The sequence below is a fragment of the Misgurnus anguillicaudatus genome, chromosome 11, assembly GCF_027580225.2.
Source record: "Misgurnus anguillicaudatus chromosome 11, ASM2758022v2, whole genome shotgun sequence".
NCBI lineage: Eukaryota > Metazoa > Chordata > Actinopteri > Cypriniformes > Cobitidae > Misgurnus > Misgurnus anguillicaudatus.
Genome location: NC_073347.2, coordinates 24176988 through 24191837, shown reverse-complemented (window position 1 = coordinate 24191837; position 14850 = coordinate 24176988). Strand labels below are relative to the sequence as shown.

Genomic DNA, 14850 nt, shown 5'->3' with positions numbered 1-14850 from the left:
TATACAAAACATCTGTATTTCACCTATTCATACATTTACACAACTATACAAAGACCGATCCAAAGTAGAATGAACAAAAACACCTGGAGATCCTTTACATCAGGTGCTCAAATGTCGCAGTAAAAAGATCATTCACAACCATTCAAAAACATAACCAAGGCACATACTTCAGATTTGACAAACGGGTTCATAAAAGGACAACATTTTTAATATTCTCCCCTTTAGGCCTCTTGATAAAACATACAGATGATTTAAAAAAATAAGTTAACATAAAATGGAAGCTCAATTTGAGGTTTGATTTAGTCAAGGACATCCAGAAGTTCCTACTTCTCTTGGTCTGTTGTTCAGATAATAGGGTACATTTTCCAGAGAAAATAATAAATCCAGGCTTTGTGTCTAAATGAGCCTGCGGTATAAATGTGAAGAGTCTTTGCCGATTAACAGAGTTCAGGTGCACAGGTTTGTAAAAACCACAGTACGTATTCATGACCTCCATTAAACCGTGCATTTATTTCAGAAGATGTCGTCACTATAGTAGTTCTGTAATTTAAATACTTGACATTTTTATTTAATAATGAATGTACCCTGTACAAAGAAGAAGTTTTATGCATCTGAGGTCAAATGAAAAACTTGACAGTGTGGAGTTTCAGTACTGGGTGGCACCTGTTCACATGTTGATCTCAGGTTAGGGGAAAGTGAACAAATGAGAGGGTGTAAAGGTAAGGTACTATCATAAGCAGCGCAGGTGGATGGGTGGGGATGAGTAGATGGGGTATCCCAGTGGTGGATCAGCTGCCTGAACGGTTAGGTTCCTCATGATCACGGGATGCGCTTGTATGCTGTACCGCTCCTCGTCATCATTAGTAGCATACAGCAGTTCCCAGGACAGGTTGGCCCACTGGCCCCTCACACCTTCCTCATTCAAAACTCCCATCTGGACCAGATTTTCCTGCAGAGACAACACGCGGCTTGTATACGTGCCCTATAGAAAGACAAAGAAGGTGATGACTTAAAGGATTAGTCTGTTTTCTTTAAAAAAATCCAGATAATTTACTCACCACCATGTCATCCAAACTGTTGATGTCTCTTTTTGTTCAGTCGAGAAGAATTTATGTTTTTTGAGGAAAACATTCCAGGATTTTTCTCATTTTAATGGACCCCAACACGTAACAGTTTCAATGCAGTTCAAAATCGCAGTTTCAAAGGACTCCAAACAATCCCAAACAAGGCACAAGGGTCTTATCTGGCGAAACGATTGCACTTTTAAACCACAACTTCTCTTCTTACTCCGGCTGTGTGACGAGCCAACGCGACCTCACGTAATTGCGTAATGACGTTGAAAGGTCACGTGTTACATATAAGAAATGCACATTTGCGGACCATTTTAAACAATAAACTGACACAAAGACATTAATTAGTATCAGTCAACATACAACAACGTCGGAACGGTCCTCTTTTTCCAAACTTGTAAACACTGGGCCGTAGTTTCGATACGTCATCCCTGACCTCTTGACGGGATGACGTATTACGTGAGGTCGCACTGGCGCGTCAAAAGACCGGAGGAAGACGAGAAGTTGTGGTTTAAATGTGCATATTTTTTATTTTTCTTGCCAAAAATGACAATCGTTTCACTAGATAAGACCCTTATGCCTCGCTTGAGATCGCCTAGATTCCTTTGAAACTGCAATTTGAAACTGCATTAAAACTGTTAAGTGTTGGGGTCCATTAAAGTCCATTAAAATGAGAAAAATCCTGGAATGCCTTCCTCAAAAAAAAAAAAAAATTCTTCTCGACTGAACAAAGAAAGACACCAACACCCTGGATGACATGGTGGCGAGTAAATTATCTGGATTTTCTTTAAGAAAATGTACTAATCCTTTAACACAATAAGTGCAATAAAAGAAAGTGTCCTTTGTACCAGCAAGTCATGTTTTTTCAGTATAAGAAATATATCTGTATACACTATGTAACTGCAGCGAATAAGAACATATTTAATTGATGTCTTCTCTATCTTATGTCAAGTTACGTAAAGTGAAATTTTTGACCAATAAGATTTCACTGTGGATGGGGATACCCAGACAGTGCAACATTACAAAAAGTAACGAATCAGAACTCTTTATAGTATCTTTATCTTAAATACAGTTATGTGGAGTGGAATGTTAGACCAATAAGATTTTACTGTGGGCGGGGCTACCCAGTGCAATGTGATAAAAACTAACCAACTGTTAAAATGTGTTTTTACCATGGTGAGGTTGTGACCAAGAGAGAACAGGAAGGGCTTCTCCTGTACAACACTGTCTTGCCAACTTCGGTCTGTTACGAGGCCGATGAACCAGTTGTCGTGGTAATCCTGTAAAGTCATGTACAGCTCATCCAGACTCTCTACTGGACCAAGAGATGCCTGATCTACCAACAACTTTACACTGTACCTAAAACAAACAACATTTATTTTAGCTCATTAAATGTCACTGTTTACAAGTAAATATCGTATTTTATGCCACTGTACATGAAAATAGTCACTCAGTCAAGTAGTCTCTACATTTACCTAAAAGCCCTGAGTGTGAGCTGATGCAGCTCTTTATTGGTTCGTAGCCACTCAAGTCCCTCGGTCCACGGGCCGTCCCCACAGTACAGCCTGAAGAGCAGATTGGGACTGAACACCTGAGCGTCTGCCCCCAGCGCCACACAACACGACAGAACCACCTGGGTATACAGCTCCCGTAGGGCACGGTCCTCCTGCAAACCCTGCGTCACCTGTTCAAAGTCTCCTTCCCCAAAGCTCTCCACCACTATCTGGGACAAACAGAAGAAGAACCAGGCCTCTGGGAAGCAAGGTTGCAGAACCCGGAGCTTAGAGGGAGCTAAGGGGGCAGTCCGCCAGTTTGTAGGTAAAGAGAAGAGTTCTGAGTGAGGGCTGGTAAAATGGAGAGGCTGGGAGTTGCACGGGAAGGTGGTTGAAGTGAGAGGAGGATTGTTATCCTTTCCTTTATCCACAGTCGGCAGGCCGAGACCCAGGCCCAGCGGCCTGAGGGTGGGGAGAGAGGATAGTGCCATGCTCTCATATAAGCTGTGGATTTCTACAGAACCTGGCAAAGACACTCCCAACCCCAACTCTGCCTGCATTTCATCTGTCCGTACCATCATTCTTATTGGCCTCCGCACAGGCATAGGACCAAATAGATCGTCCTCATCTGACCAATCGGCAAAGGATGATATGCTGGAACTGTCCTGCCCTCTAAAATAAGAGGAGGAAGAGGACTCAGGACGCACTTGAGAGTCAATTCCAACTTTAAGCACAGCCGGACCTGGCTCGGAGATCCGTGCCGTGCCATGCTGGGAGCTCTGTGACTTGCTTTCAGAGGTCTGTAGAGACTGACCTTTCATTCGACGAGTACCAGAAGTCACTTCCTGTACACAGTAACGTAACAAAATCCAGACAAGTGTTTTGAGAAAGTCGGAGTTTAGCTGACGCAGGTGGTCTGGAGAGTCAATGATGCCTGTTAGAACATTTTGGGCATCCGAGTAGACCCTGACGGGTAATAAAGAGCATGGCGTTAGAGCATTACCCCAGTGAGGGTTCAACAGTCGGAAACACTGACCAGGACGCTCCACGTGATCGAACGCTCCTTCAAATACTTCATCAACGCGCCGAGCCTCTATGGTGTGGCATGATGTTTCCTGTAGTTCTAAACCCTGTGATAAAAATACAAGATTTAGTCTAATATTTATGTTAGGTTGTAGGTTTATGTAGAGCTCAGACTGTAAGTTATAATAGCAATGAATTTGCTTATAAAAGGAAAAAAGCAGATGTACCTTGATGTTGATGGTGCAGTAGCCGTAGCCTCTCTCTAGAATTGACATCCACAAAAGCCGACCTTGAAAGCGGCCAAGGTAATGAGTTCCAGGACAACAGGAACCTACAACCATCCAGTTGATCAGTGACTGTGATTATTAACAGAAAATCCATAAATGTGATGTTTTTAACTGGTTTCACTCACCAAATGTGCCATTAGCAAGTGCTGGCCTTATAGCGGATGCCAGTCTTTTGCAGAGCTGCTGGTAATAGACGGAGTCTGGGCAAGGGCAGGCCGTGCCCGGGGTGCCTGGCCAAGAGCGCAGAGGCCTGGGGAACCCCACCAGGAAGACGGGTAACGTGAAGAGAGGGAGGAGAGGGGCAGAAAGAAGGGCAGAGAGGGCCACCACACCCAACAGCAGTGGGCACAAAGCAGCGTTGAGGGCCACAAGAGTACCTGCGGACTGACGGCGCTGTTTACTTTCTGTCCAGGATGTGATCAACACTGTAAGAGCGAAACTCAGCTTACACACAAACTGAGACACACGATTTATGATCAGAGAGACCTGCCAGTGGGGAAAGAAATAGAAATATGTACATAAATTCACACCCATGGTCTCTATAGCAGCAAAAGCAGACACCAAAGATAACACGAACTTGACATCATTGCCAAGCAGCCCTATGAACAGGGGTGGTGTGCTGGTTAAAACTGTGAATTCTCTGAATTTAAACATTATTGAAAACATTTGGGATAATGCAAGGACACGTAAACAAAACATAACACTGGCTTAGTAGTTTTTGGATATTTAAATGCAGGGTGCATGATCTCTGAAAGCCAATGTTGACATTTGAAATCACCTAAACAAACACGCCCCCAACCCCCAATAGAATCGGGACCTTCTTTTGTTAGACCCGCCCCACACATACGCGGGTGAATCTCACGAAAACTTGGTTTTAAAAATGTCAAGCATGAAAATGTAAAAATAGCTTAAATTTACTTTTTTTCCCACCAGACATTGAAAAACAAAGTCTGGAGTAAATGGGAACATTAATTTAAAAACTTTTACTTATCATTTAACACTTTTTGTAACATAATTTAAAAAATTAGTCCTAAAAAATCTCATTACTGCAACAGTCAGAAAACATCAACACTGACATATTTTCAAAATGACATGACAAACCTGAAAGAACATAATTTGGAGATTCTGCACATGCATTTAAAATCAAAGTATTATGCTTCTATTAATTAAATTAACATTTAATAGGCATCTGTTGCGGTAATGATAATCAAAATGTCGTGTAAGCATTCTGACAAGACAATATGAGCGTTGTGCGCGGTACGCGCGAATGGTGCTATTGTGCATTTTGCGGTTCACGCGAATTTGCGGCTGACGCCCGAGTTTAAAAATTTTAACTTTGGCGGAATTTCGCGCCGCGTTAACCAATCAAAAGCCTGCCTGCTGCTGTGGTGGCAGCCCCGCCCGGAGTCACTCACTCAAGCAGTCACTCGGAGCTATATGACACAAGTTGTTATTTCTATTAGGAGACAGGAATAAAAAGGACCTCGCTTGGAAGAGTGTCAGTAAGGACTTTTGGCAACCTGGTAAGTTGTAATACACACTTCACTTTTGAGTCACGTGACGTTTATCGACCCGCGCCGTTTATTTTCCCCCTATAGTAAGGTTGCCCAATACAAACTCTTGATAAATACACAAGTAACATCAGTCATCTTGCAAACAGATACTCGCACAGCAGTTGCCCCTCCCACAAGAAGCGGATTTTGCCTCGGACGCGCGTCAAATGCTTGCTTTTTCCGCGCGTCTACTCCGCTCTACACGCGCGAATGCTTTCAAAGTGTTCAAGCGACAAACTAGGCGCGGTAGACGCGATTTTGACGCCCAAAACGCGTTTGGTGTAAACCCTGCATTAAAGTGTTCTTCAAAAATCATGCACCCCGCCTTTAATGCCTTTAGTATTTATAAGTAGTTACATTTGACTCTATACCAAATTTAGGTATGTACCCTGCTGTCCATATGGTTAACTAGCTTCTAAAGCACCAGCTTAACTATCATAAAACTACAAAATTTGTAACAAATTTTGGTCAGGCAAGTTAAAATCATCTTAAAAACCTATGATGTCTTAAACAGTCCAAGTGCTTTTCTTATGACTCACCAGAATCAGTTGCACTGCAGTGCCCAACTCATGCCAGCATGCGGCTCTGTGCCCTCCAGCAAACCTGATGATCACCACCAACACCATCTGTAGCAGGGCAGCCTCAGAGCTCTGCCACACCTGTCATACAGAAGCCAGGGGTCAAGGGGTTTCTGTAAAATGAGGCTATTCAAGTCTTTTTAATGTCGATTAACTGTCAAAATATCGTACCACTCTGAATGCTCGAGTGAAGCCAATTGCAAGTGAGACCGTGTGCAGCTTCTGAAGAGACTCATCCACAGACAAAAACGCAATCATCGCCAAAGGACTAACTGCAATGTCAGATGTTGGCACATGTATTAAATCATACACATTAATATATCTTTTGAACTTTCTAGAATAAAAAAATTAGTTCAAGTCACTTAAGTAGAACAGATACACAAAAACAGTGTTATAGCTCATTTGGTAGAGCATTATGTTGGTAAAGCATTGTGCACCATGTAAAAACTGTAATACACTGTTAGCAACACCAAAGTCGTCTATTTGAGTCCCAGGATACATATCTACCAAAGAAAAGTATCGACTGAGTGCATTACACCACTGTTTGATTTCCGAAGTACAAACAACTCACCCAGGTTTAACAGCATCCTCCTAATTATCCCTGCAACACGTAGGCCACGTGTCTTCCTCCTAAAAGCTTGAGCTGTCGTGACCCTTTTGGGAAAGAGTGGGTTAAGCATGACTCCTCCGAGCACACATGCACCCTGTATCTCCCTCAGCAGACGAATGATGACAAACAACGAAATAAGGAGCAAGCCTATAACCCCCTGCGGGCTTGGAGGTACCACAGAAGACCCCCAGTTCTCTATAGAGATCACACTTAGTGTTTGGTTCCCTAAGTTGGAGTGCAGCTGATGAAGGAGTCCTGCTTCTGTCAAAGCTGCTATTAGGAGCAGTAGGGAAAGAGGAAGTCCCCACCAGCCCAGACCCAAGGTTGAAGAGCCCCCCTTCACTAGCACCAGCAGCTGGCTCAGATCCTGGCTTAGTAGGTAACCCATGGCAACGGTGAAGATGACCACACCCAGGGAGGAGGGAATAAAGAACGTGCAGATGACAACACAGACAGATGACAGAAACATGACCAGCAGCCTGAAAAAGAAGAGAGAAGATTCATACAATCAGATTTATTAAACAAATATTTTATTGATTTTAAGGCGGAGTCCACGATGTTTGAAAGCCAATGTTGATATTTTAAATCACCTAAACAAACACGCCCCTACCCCAATAGAATCTGGACCTTCTGTTGATAGACCCGCCCCACACATACGCAACCCAGGCAACAATGACAGTTAGTAGACACGCTCCTTACTGCTGATTGGCTATAAGTGTGTTTTGGTAGTTGGCCGTCTCCTTTTCCAAAGCGTTTTTCAAACATCGTGGACTCCGCCTTTAATATTATAGTGTAGGGCTGGGCAATATATTGAATAAGATCGAGATAAATGCGCTGAAGATAGGAAAACATTTTTTGAATATTATATGAAGAGTTTGGTTCCAAAACACGATAAACACCATTAAAAAACGGAGTTACCTCTAAAATCAGTATTGTATCAGGTCAGTATTAAAAAGTAAATTCTTAAGTTTACGCAAAATCCAATATCCGCCATGTTATTCTGTCATCTTTTCTCCCTTTTTCCCAAAACGCGATAAACGCCAGTCCTCCTTCTCTGCAGAATGCAATAAATCTGCTCAACAAATCACAGCGCACCATTTCACACACTGTAAACAATAATGGCGGCGTGTTGAATATACACAGAACCCTAGTTTTCCTCATCTACTTTGTACTTCGTGATCAACAAAAACAAAATAATACTTTTGATGGCATTTATAAACCTGTGGTGGTTTTCTGTAGCGGGGAAGAAACATGAGCCATCAAAATCAATAATTTACGCGAGAGGCACTCAGGCACAAGAAAAATGCCGTCTGTTGCTTGTTCTCCCGACAGCATCAAGCTTCTGTCATGCTAACACACTGATCCAGGGGATCTTATGAAAAACTTTCCATTATTTTACTCAAAGCCAACGAAAATCGAGCAGGACAAAAACATTTTACAGCTGATCGCTGTCAAAAAAGTTCAGCGACGATGTCTCAAGTATAACCGCAGCAATGACAGTGTTCTTAATATGACAAAGTAAGTGTTTTGATTAATGACATTAATGTTAATTTTTTTAATCAGTGTATACCACTAGTCAACTAAATGAATATAACATGGCAAAGATGAATGCACATTTATATATTGATTCAATAGATTTATAGCATTTTGGAAAAAAACTTGATAATAAATCTTTAAAAATCTAATTTTGGATAAAAAAAAATATGTTTTATAACCTAAAGATACTATTTGAAGTTTGTAACAGAAAATAGTGGTTTTCATCTTGTAACTTTCTTGGTTTAGAAAACAAGTTTTACCGAAATTAGTCAAAATGGATTTATTGCGTTTCGGAACCAAACTCTTCATATATTATTAAAAATTAAGATACATGTGATAAAGATGATGCAAATGGGTGATTCTCACGAAACCATTGAAACATCACGGCACTAATGATTTTAGCTTTAAAATGTGTAATATAGTAACATTAAAAAGCATCAGAATTAACACAATACTGTGTTCTACCTTGCACAATGTGTGATTTCAACATTAATTATAATTGTAAATTTTATCTCATTTTCTGCTGAAATTCTCATTACCGCAATGTGTCCTGCTGTGTTTGAACATGCGTTATGTTGTAATTTAATCAAATTAACACAAAAATATTTAGAAAAAAAATAAATGGATGTTTTGCTAGACTACTTTAGATGACAGAAAAAATATTTACTGAATATTCACGCATAATAATAATGAAGAAAAATTAGGAAAATGATGTGTCCATGCCTGATGTTCTCATCCTCCGCAACACTTTTTGAGAACAGTTTAAGCACACATACAGAATTTTAATAAAGTTTGATTTTGAGTGACCAAGCACATGGACCAGTTACTTCAAGATGGCTACCAGGTAAGATCATTTTTTTTACAGTTAATTTGAAATATTGTCTTTGTCAGAATGCTTACACGACATTTTGATTATCATTACCGCAACAGATGCTTATTAAATGTTAATTTAATTAATAGAAGCATAATACTTTGAATACTTTTTAAATGCATGTGCAGAATCTCCAAATTATGTTCTTTCAGGTTTGTCATGTCATTTTGCAAATATGTCAGTGTTGATGCTTTCTGACTGTTGCGGTAATGAGATTTTTTAGGACTAATTTTTTAAATTATGTTACAAAAAGTGTTAAATGATAAGTAAAAGTTTTTAAATTAATGTTCCCATTTACTCCAGACTTTGTTTTTCAATGTCTGGTGGGAAAAAAAGTAAATTTAAGCAATTTTTACATTTTCATGCTTGACATTTTTAAAACCAAGGTTTCGTGAGAATCACCCAAATATGTAATTTCACTCCACCTTTACTTTACAAGCAGCACAAAGTTACTCATCATCATCAATCAAAACAGCAAACAAAACAGGTGTGTCAAGTGGTCAATATTTTCTTAAAATTACTTTTTTCAATTATTCTAGAGCAAAAGCAAAAACATAGATATATTGATTGATTATTGACAAAATTTGCAAAGATATCAAATCTTAGGTCAATTGCCCACTCCCTAACCTGTTGTGCCATAACACAACACAACATATAAAATGTCTATGACTTTAGTCAGGCCTGAAAATAATTTGAAAACTGTAATTTTTGAATTAGTAGTGCACGCAAAATGCATAAATGTAAACATAGGAGCAGGAGTCAGTGAGAGATAGGTACAGTGTTTACCTGATGTTGGTGGACATGGCTGAGCCCCCTAGGCCATGCACCAAAGTCTGTTCCATGGCCCACAGCAGAAGTGCATCCAATGGAGAGAGCATTCCCAAAGCCCAAAGCACCGGCAATGCCACAAACAATGCATGGAGCACCTGAGCTGCAACCTGTAGTTCCACCACGGCAGAACCTACAAAACTTTATACAAATGAGAGAAACCTTGAAGATGAGAACAGTAGATTCAGTAGAAACCGAATTGGAAATGTTATTAATATAGCTGATTACTATAGCTTTTTACTAACAGTTCACTGACTTCACAACACTCAGCACAGACTGTTAGAGAGGAGTAAAAAAGTAAGATATTATACCTTAAAGCCAGATCCACTGCAATGAAGGCAAGTACGTAGAGGGGTCTGGTGAGTGGTGTGATCTCATATGTGTCCTGTGGCTGAAACGTGGCCGTTTCTGTTGCGGTATTAACAACAAGCGAGTACTCTGCGATACATACAGTCACCCAGCTCAGAGCAAACAGTGGCACAATAGCACCCAGTCCCATTCCTGTGTGCCCATACAAGCTGCCCAGTCGATCCGGTAACAAATACCAGGTGGACAACCCGCACAGTGCTCCGGAAAGCAATGTATGGAGAACTACATTACCCATAAACTTCTTCCCCGGCACCACAAACTGTACCGTCTCAGGTGCCACGCAGTGTGTAAACTCCACCTCCTCCTCATCTGCGAGGATGTTATTGGCGGACGGCAGTCTTTGTACCACCTCTGTCCTACGTGCCATACACCGTGCCAGTCCCTGTAGGGTGCCGCCGACACCCAGCATGAGCATTCCGGAAACAACACCCGCCCGGGCGTCGTCCAGCACCCTCAGCTGGTACAGGGCCGTCCCAATGCCTCCCAACAGCCATGGGGTCAAGAATAAGACCAGCTGGTGCACATACACATACGGTGGAGCACAGTAGCCAAGTTTCAACCTTGGCCCGCCCAAAACAGTCTGTGGGAAGCGCTTCCAGAAGAACTCCTGCTTGTAGTCATTGAGCAGGGGCACATCTGGCCCCATGGTGATGAACACAGCACGATGGGAACTGACTCAGTCATTTCCTCCTAACTGCTCCAAAACACACACATGCCCTGTCCTGTCGGCAATGAGTCACTGGAAACAGACAATGACATATCATATAACTTTCATGTCAGATAGAGCAGTGGATCTCAATCTTTGTGACTTTAAGGTCCACCAACTCACAATTTATACACATTAAAATATTTTAGACTTTGGCATAACCACAAAAAATGGATTTGTTATAAAAATGTCCAAAAAATAAATATCTTTTTAGTTATTCTAATGCTCGTTTTATCTAATTTTAAATCATTTTAAGTCACACTGTGCCCCCTCGTAAGTTTTTTTGAGGTTCCCTAGTAGACCCCGATCCCCTGGTTGAGAAACATTAAACTAGAGTGGTTTTCATTAAAAACACAAGATCAAACAAAAATCACAATGTTTGCATAAATACATTGTTTCCCATCTAAACTATGAGCATTTGTGCATGTAAACATTTTACCTGTTTGTTGTTATGAGCAAAATAACATGTAGAGAGACGATTGTATCCCAAATAAACATAAAACACAGATGCTCCAGGAGGCGACTTGTGACCAAATCAGCGTCACGCCAATAACTTAACACTTCGTCCAATAAATTGTGCTTGATCTTTGGATTCAGTTATAATATTCGATTTTTGTTGCTTATCATCTGATACTATGATTGTTATGCAGTCATGTTGTTGTGGGTTTGGACTATAATCTGTTCACATGCTAACCCCGCAGCTATGACAACCAGAGAAGCAAACATGAACCTAACAACGAGTTTAAACACAATTACAGTAACTAAAAACACAGAGTTAATGTCTAATAACGCCATTTTATCGCCATGAGTTTCTCCAAACAGTAGATAAAGAGAGGCGAGAGGGAGGGGGTTGCAGAGGGATTAGCTCGGCTAACGCTAGCAGCTAGTGTTTGTGTTTGAAAGACGATTTCTTTAAACACGTTAAAAGTACTAAATAAAAACAATCTGTATTTAATATAACGTACCTCTAAATAAGACTTGTTGGAAAGGCTCGAGGGTGGGTAAAGGAGTCGTGTGGGGCTAAAGGCGATCCGCTACCCATCATCACTTCGGCTGATGATGCTGCAGTTGCGCAATGCGGCCTGAAGGGAGGGAGGCGCTAGACCAAATGGATGGACAGATCCATAAAGTGATTGGCACATATACACTTTATATTATGTTATTAAAGGAGTGTTTGTATCAAATGTTGTGTAGTTATGCTTGGTGTGTAACCTAAAGCTCTACACATATTATTATGATTATTTTCATTTCTTACTTCATTTTTTTTTTATTTACTTTCTATCTTGTCATAAATGTATGTACCCAGAGATCCGGTAAAAAACACAACAAATTTCTTTGTGTGTGTGTGCACTTGGCGAAAAAACATCATTCTGATTCTGACAAACTGACACAAATTACACACAATACGTGCCAAGCTTATTGAGTTAATCAAAACAATTGATGTTAAACAAAATATAAAAGCTGAAAAAATTGCAGTCAATGTATACTCTATTTGCAGAAAGTTTTTGTTTTTTCTATTCATTTTTGGTATATTTAATAAAACCAATATTTACTGAAAATAGGGGTGTGTTTTTCATTTTGTACCATGGTCTTCATAATTGTATGGATTAATTTAAGGGTATTAAAGAGCACCTATTAGGCAAAATCCACTTTTACAAGGTGTTTGGACATAATGTGTGTTGGCAGTGTGCGAACACAACCACCCTATGATTAAAAAAATCCACCCGCTCCTTGTTTTTAATCCCCATTAAACCAAAGCAGTCTCATTAGACATGCCGTTTTGATTCTCTTATCATTGTGAGGTCACATTGATAAAGCCCGCCCACTTACAGTTCTGCATTAGCATAGCTTCCACCCTCAGCGAGTTGTGCTCTGTCCACTAATAGTATTGCCTCAGACTGTATTAATCAGATCTGTTTTAACTGAAAGCACTTACTGTCTGTCTGTAAGGGAGTGAAGAGCTGTAGCTCATCTGCATTTAAAGGTACAGACATTAAAAAGCAACTATCGTCCGATTCACGATTTTCCATTTCCTTTGGTGTGTAAGTGTGTATATGTACATGTTAACGATATGCAAAAGGTACAAACCCCAAAGTAAACGAGGAGGTGAGTTATTGTTTCCAACGTAAATCTCTTTTCTTGGGCTACAACACATGGATTGTAGGCAACAGTTTACTTCCTGGGCCTGTTGATGTGGACAAGACCGACATTATCATAATTCCTCCTGCTTTGACTCACAGCCTGTAAGTTAACTCCTGTTAGCATTGCATTGTAGGCGAATCTTTCAAACATAGTGAGGAGCATAACAGCATCACAACGTACAGATTAGCTGTCCAATCAGGGACACAGCGCTTTTCAGATCAATGAGCTTAGTACAAAATCAGAGTGTTTGAGGAAAGCAGTATATCTGGAGCTACAAAAATGGACGCTATGTGGAAAATAGAGAAAATATATAAATAAATAAAGAGAAAAACGCAAAAGTGCCAGCTTTCTTCAGCTAAGAGCTTTGGTAGAGCTGAAACGTCAGCTGTGAGAGGGTTGGTTGCTGTGATACTTGTCCCGCCCCTCCTCCACTGTGATTGGACGGCCGCGTGAGAACTGACATTGATGAGCGGAGCTTTTTACCCAAATTTTTCCCGAAGGTTTTCAGTGCGGAAGAAAACTGCTAGCTGCTGGCTTATTTGAAAAACGTGGAGCTTCCATTGGAAACATTTGAAAACATGCGCCGGCCGCGGGCGTAAAAGTTTTGGTGTGCACGCCTCCTTAGACGGGAACGCTTTAGAGCGTTTTTAAGATTTCCACTCTGGAGTATGGTTTCATGTTTTTGCGTTTTTAAGCCCCAAAAATGCCGTCGCCGTGTAAACGAAAGGCACATCCAATTAAATATTTTTTACGTTTTCACCCTCGAGCGTTCTTGTGTAAACAGGGCCTTAGAAGAAAAAATGGGCTAAACTTGTTTTCATTTATTACAGGCCAATAGTATGCTTGCTTGTCACTCACATACTCTACATATCTCTGCATACAATACCAACAACAGCAAAAAATACAGATCAAGCCATGAAGAGCAACTGACCTCTTGAAAATGTCTCTGACCTATTAAACAGAGCTCTGTGTTATTTCCACAGCAGGTTCACCTTTAAATTCAACAGACTTTGCGTTCCTTATTTTCTTCACATTTTAATAGCTTCTTTTCATTCTGTCGGTTTATGTTCTCTCTGTTGCCAACCTCCCACCATTATGTTTCAGAGGAAAACAGGAAGAGAATTACCCTGAGCTGTGATGACAGGTTTTTACTGAACACATTATGTGTGTGATTGCCTTTGAATTTCTCCAAACAGTGGATATTCAGTTGTGCTGCTGAACTGCCCTCATAATACAGCCCACTGAAAATAAACACATCAGATGAAAACCTCTTTTTAGTGTCACGGTCCGGCACAAATCACTGTTTGCCATAGCTGCTAAAGCTGTTTCTTTAAGAATTCACGTGTTAAAGAAAAGGTGATTGCAAAACTTTAAACTGTGTATGTTTGATGTGCATGTCCTAAAAAAAAGTACACGCAAAAATTCAGTGGCTATATAGATGCATGTGCTATAATAATGCATAATGATTATGTTATTGTATGTGAGAAGCTGAAATGCAAAAGCAGCTAACGCCACTTTCGTCAAAAATGAGATGATGATGTATTGTTAAATGAATGTTTTCAGCACGTTTATGAATACTTTCGCTTCAAATCCGCTTAATCCTGGCTTCAGGTCATTCAGAAATACTGGTTTGGTGGCAGAATTGTCTCATAAAAAATGCTAATTTACAAGAAAACATGTCAGACATAATTGAAGGCTTTTGCATCCGAGCTCTTTATATAATTTTTTAAAATTGTAAAAAAATTATCATTTTTTTATTGATTTAGTTTGTGAGATGAGTTCTA

At 40.4% G+C, this 14850-nt stretch overlaps 1 protein-coding gene across 2 annotated transcripts; it reads right to left on the bottom strand.

Annotated features, from left to right (window-relative positions):
• pcnx4 (pecanex 4) lies at nucleotides 1–12046 on the bottom strand. 2 transcript variants are annotated; one of them, XM_055170118.2, is made up of 11 exons: nucleotides 11890–12046; nucleotides 10161–10957; nucleotides 9808–9990; nucleotides 6576–7093; nucleotides 6176–6276; nucleotides 5966–6085; nucleotides 3999–4359; nucleotides 3814–3917; nucleotides 2546–3693; nucleotides 2243–2429; nucleotides 1–982 (listed from the first exon to the last, which is right to left on the bottom strand). In XM_055170118.2, exons 2-11 carry the CDS (start codon nucleotides 10862–10864, stop codon nucleotides 731–733), a joined length of 3678 nt encoding a protein of 1225 aa, XP_055026093.2. In that variant the 5' UTR covers nucleotides 10865–10957; nucleotides 11890–12046; the 3' UTR covers nucleotides 1–730. The 2 variants fall into 2 exon arrangements, with proteins under 2 accessions (XP_055026093.2, XP_055026094.2); XM_055170119.2 differs by lacking the exon at nucleotides 11890–12046 and adding an exon at nucleotides 11364–11799.
• Nucleotides 12047–14850: the final 2804 nt, after the last annotated feature.

What these genes read in the sequence shown, in the direction of transcription:
- pcnx4 (XM_055170118.2), bottom strand. Translation starts at nt 10,864, where the DNA reads ATGGGGCCAGATGTGCCCCTGCTCAATGACTACAAGCAGGAGTTCTTC. An exon ending in ACTTGCTAATGGCACATTTG is followed by an intron (nt 3,918 to 3,998) that starts GTGAGTGAAACC and finishes GGATGGTTGTAG; the next exon opens with GTTCCTGTTGTCCTGGAACT. An exon ending in CTCACACTCAGGGCTTTTAG is followed by an intron (nt 2,430 to 2,545) that starts GTAAATGTAGAG and finishes TGTTTGTTTTAG; the next exon opens with GTACAGTGTAAAGTTGTTGG.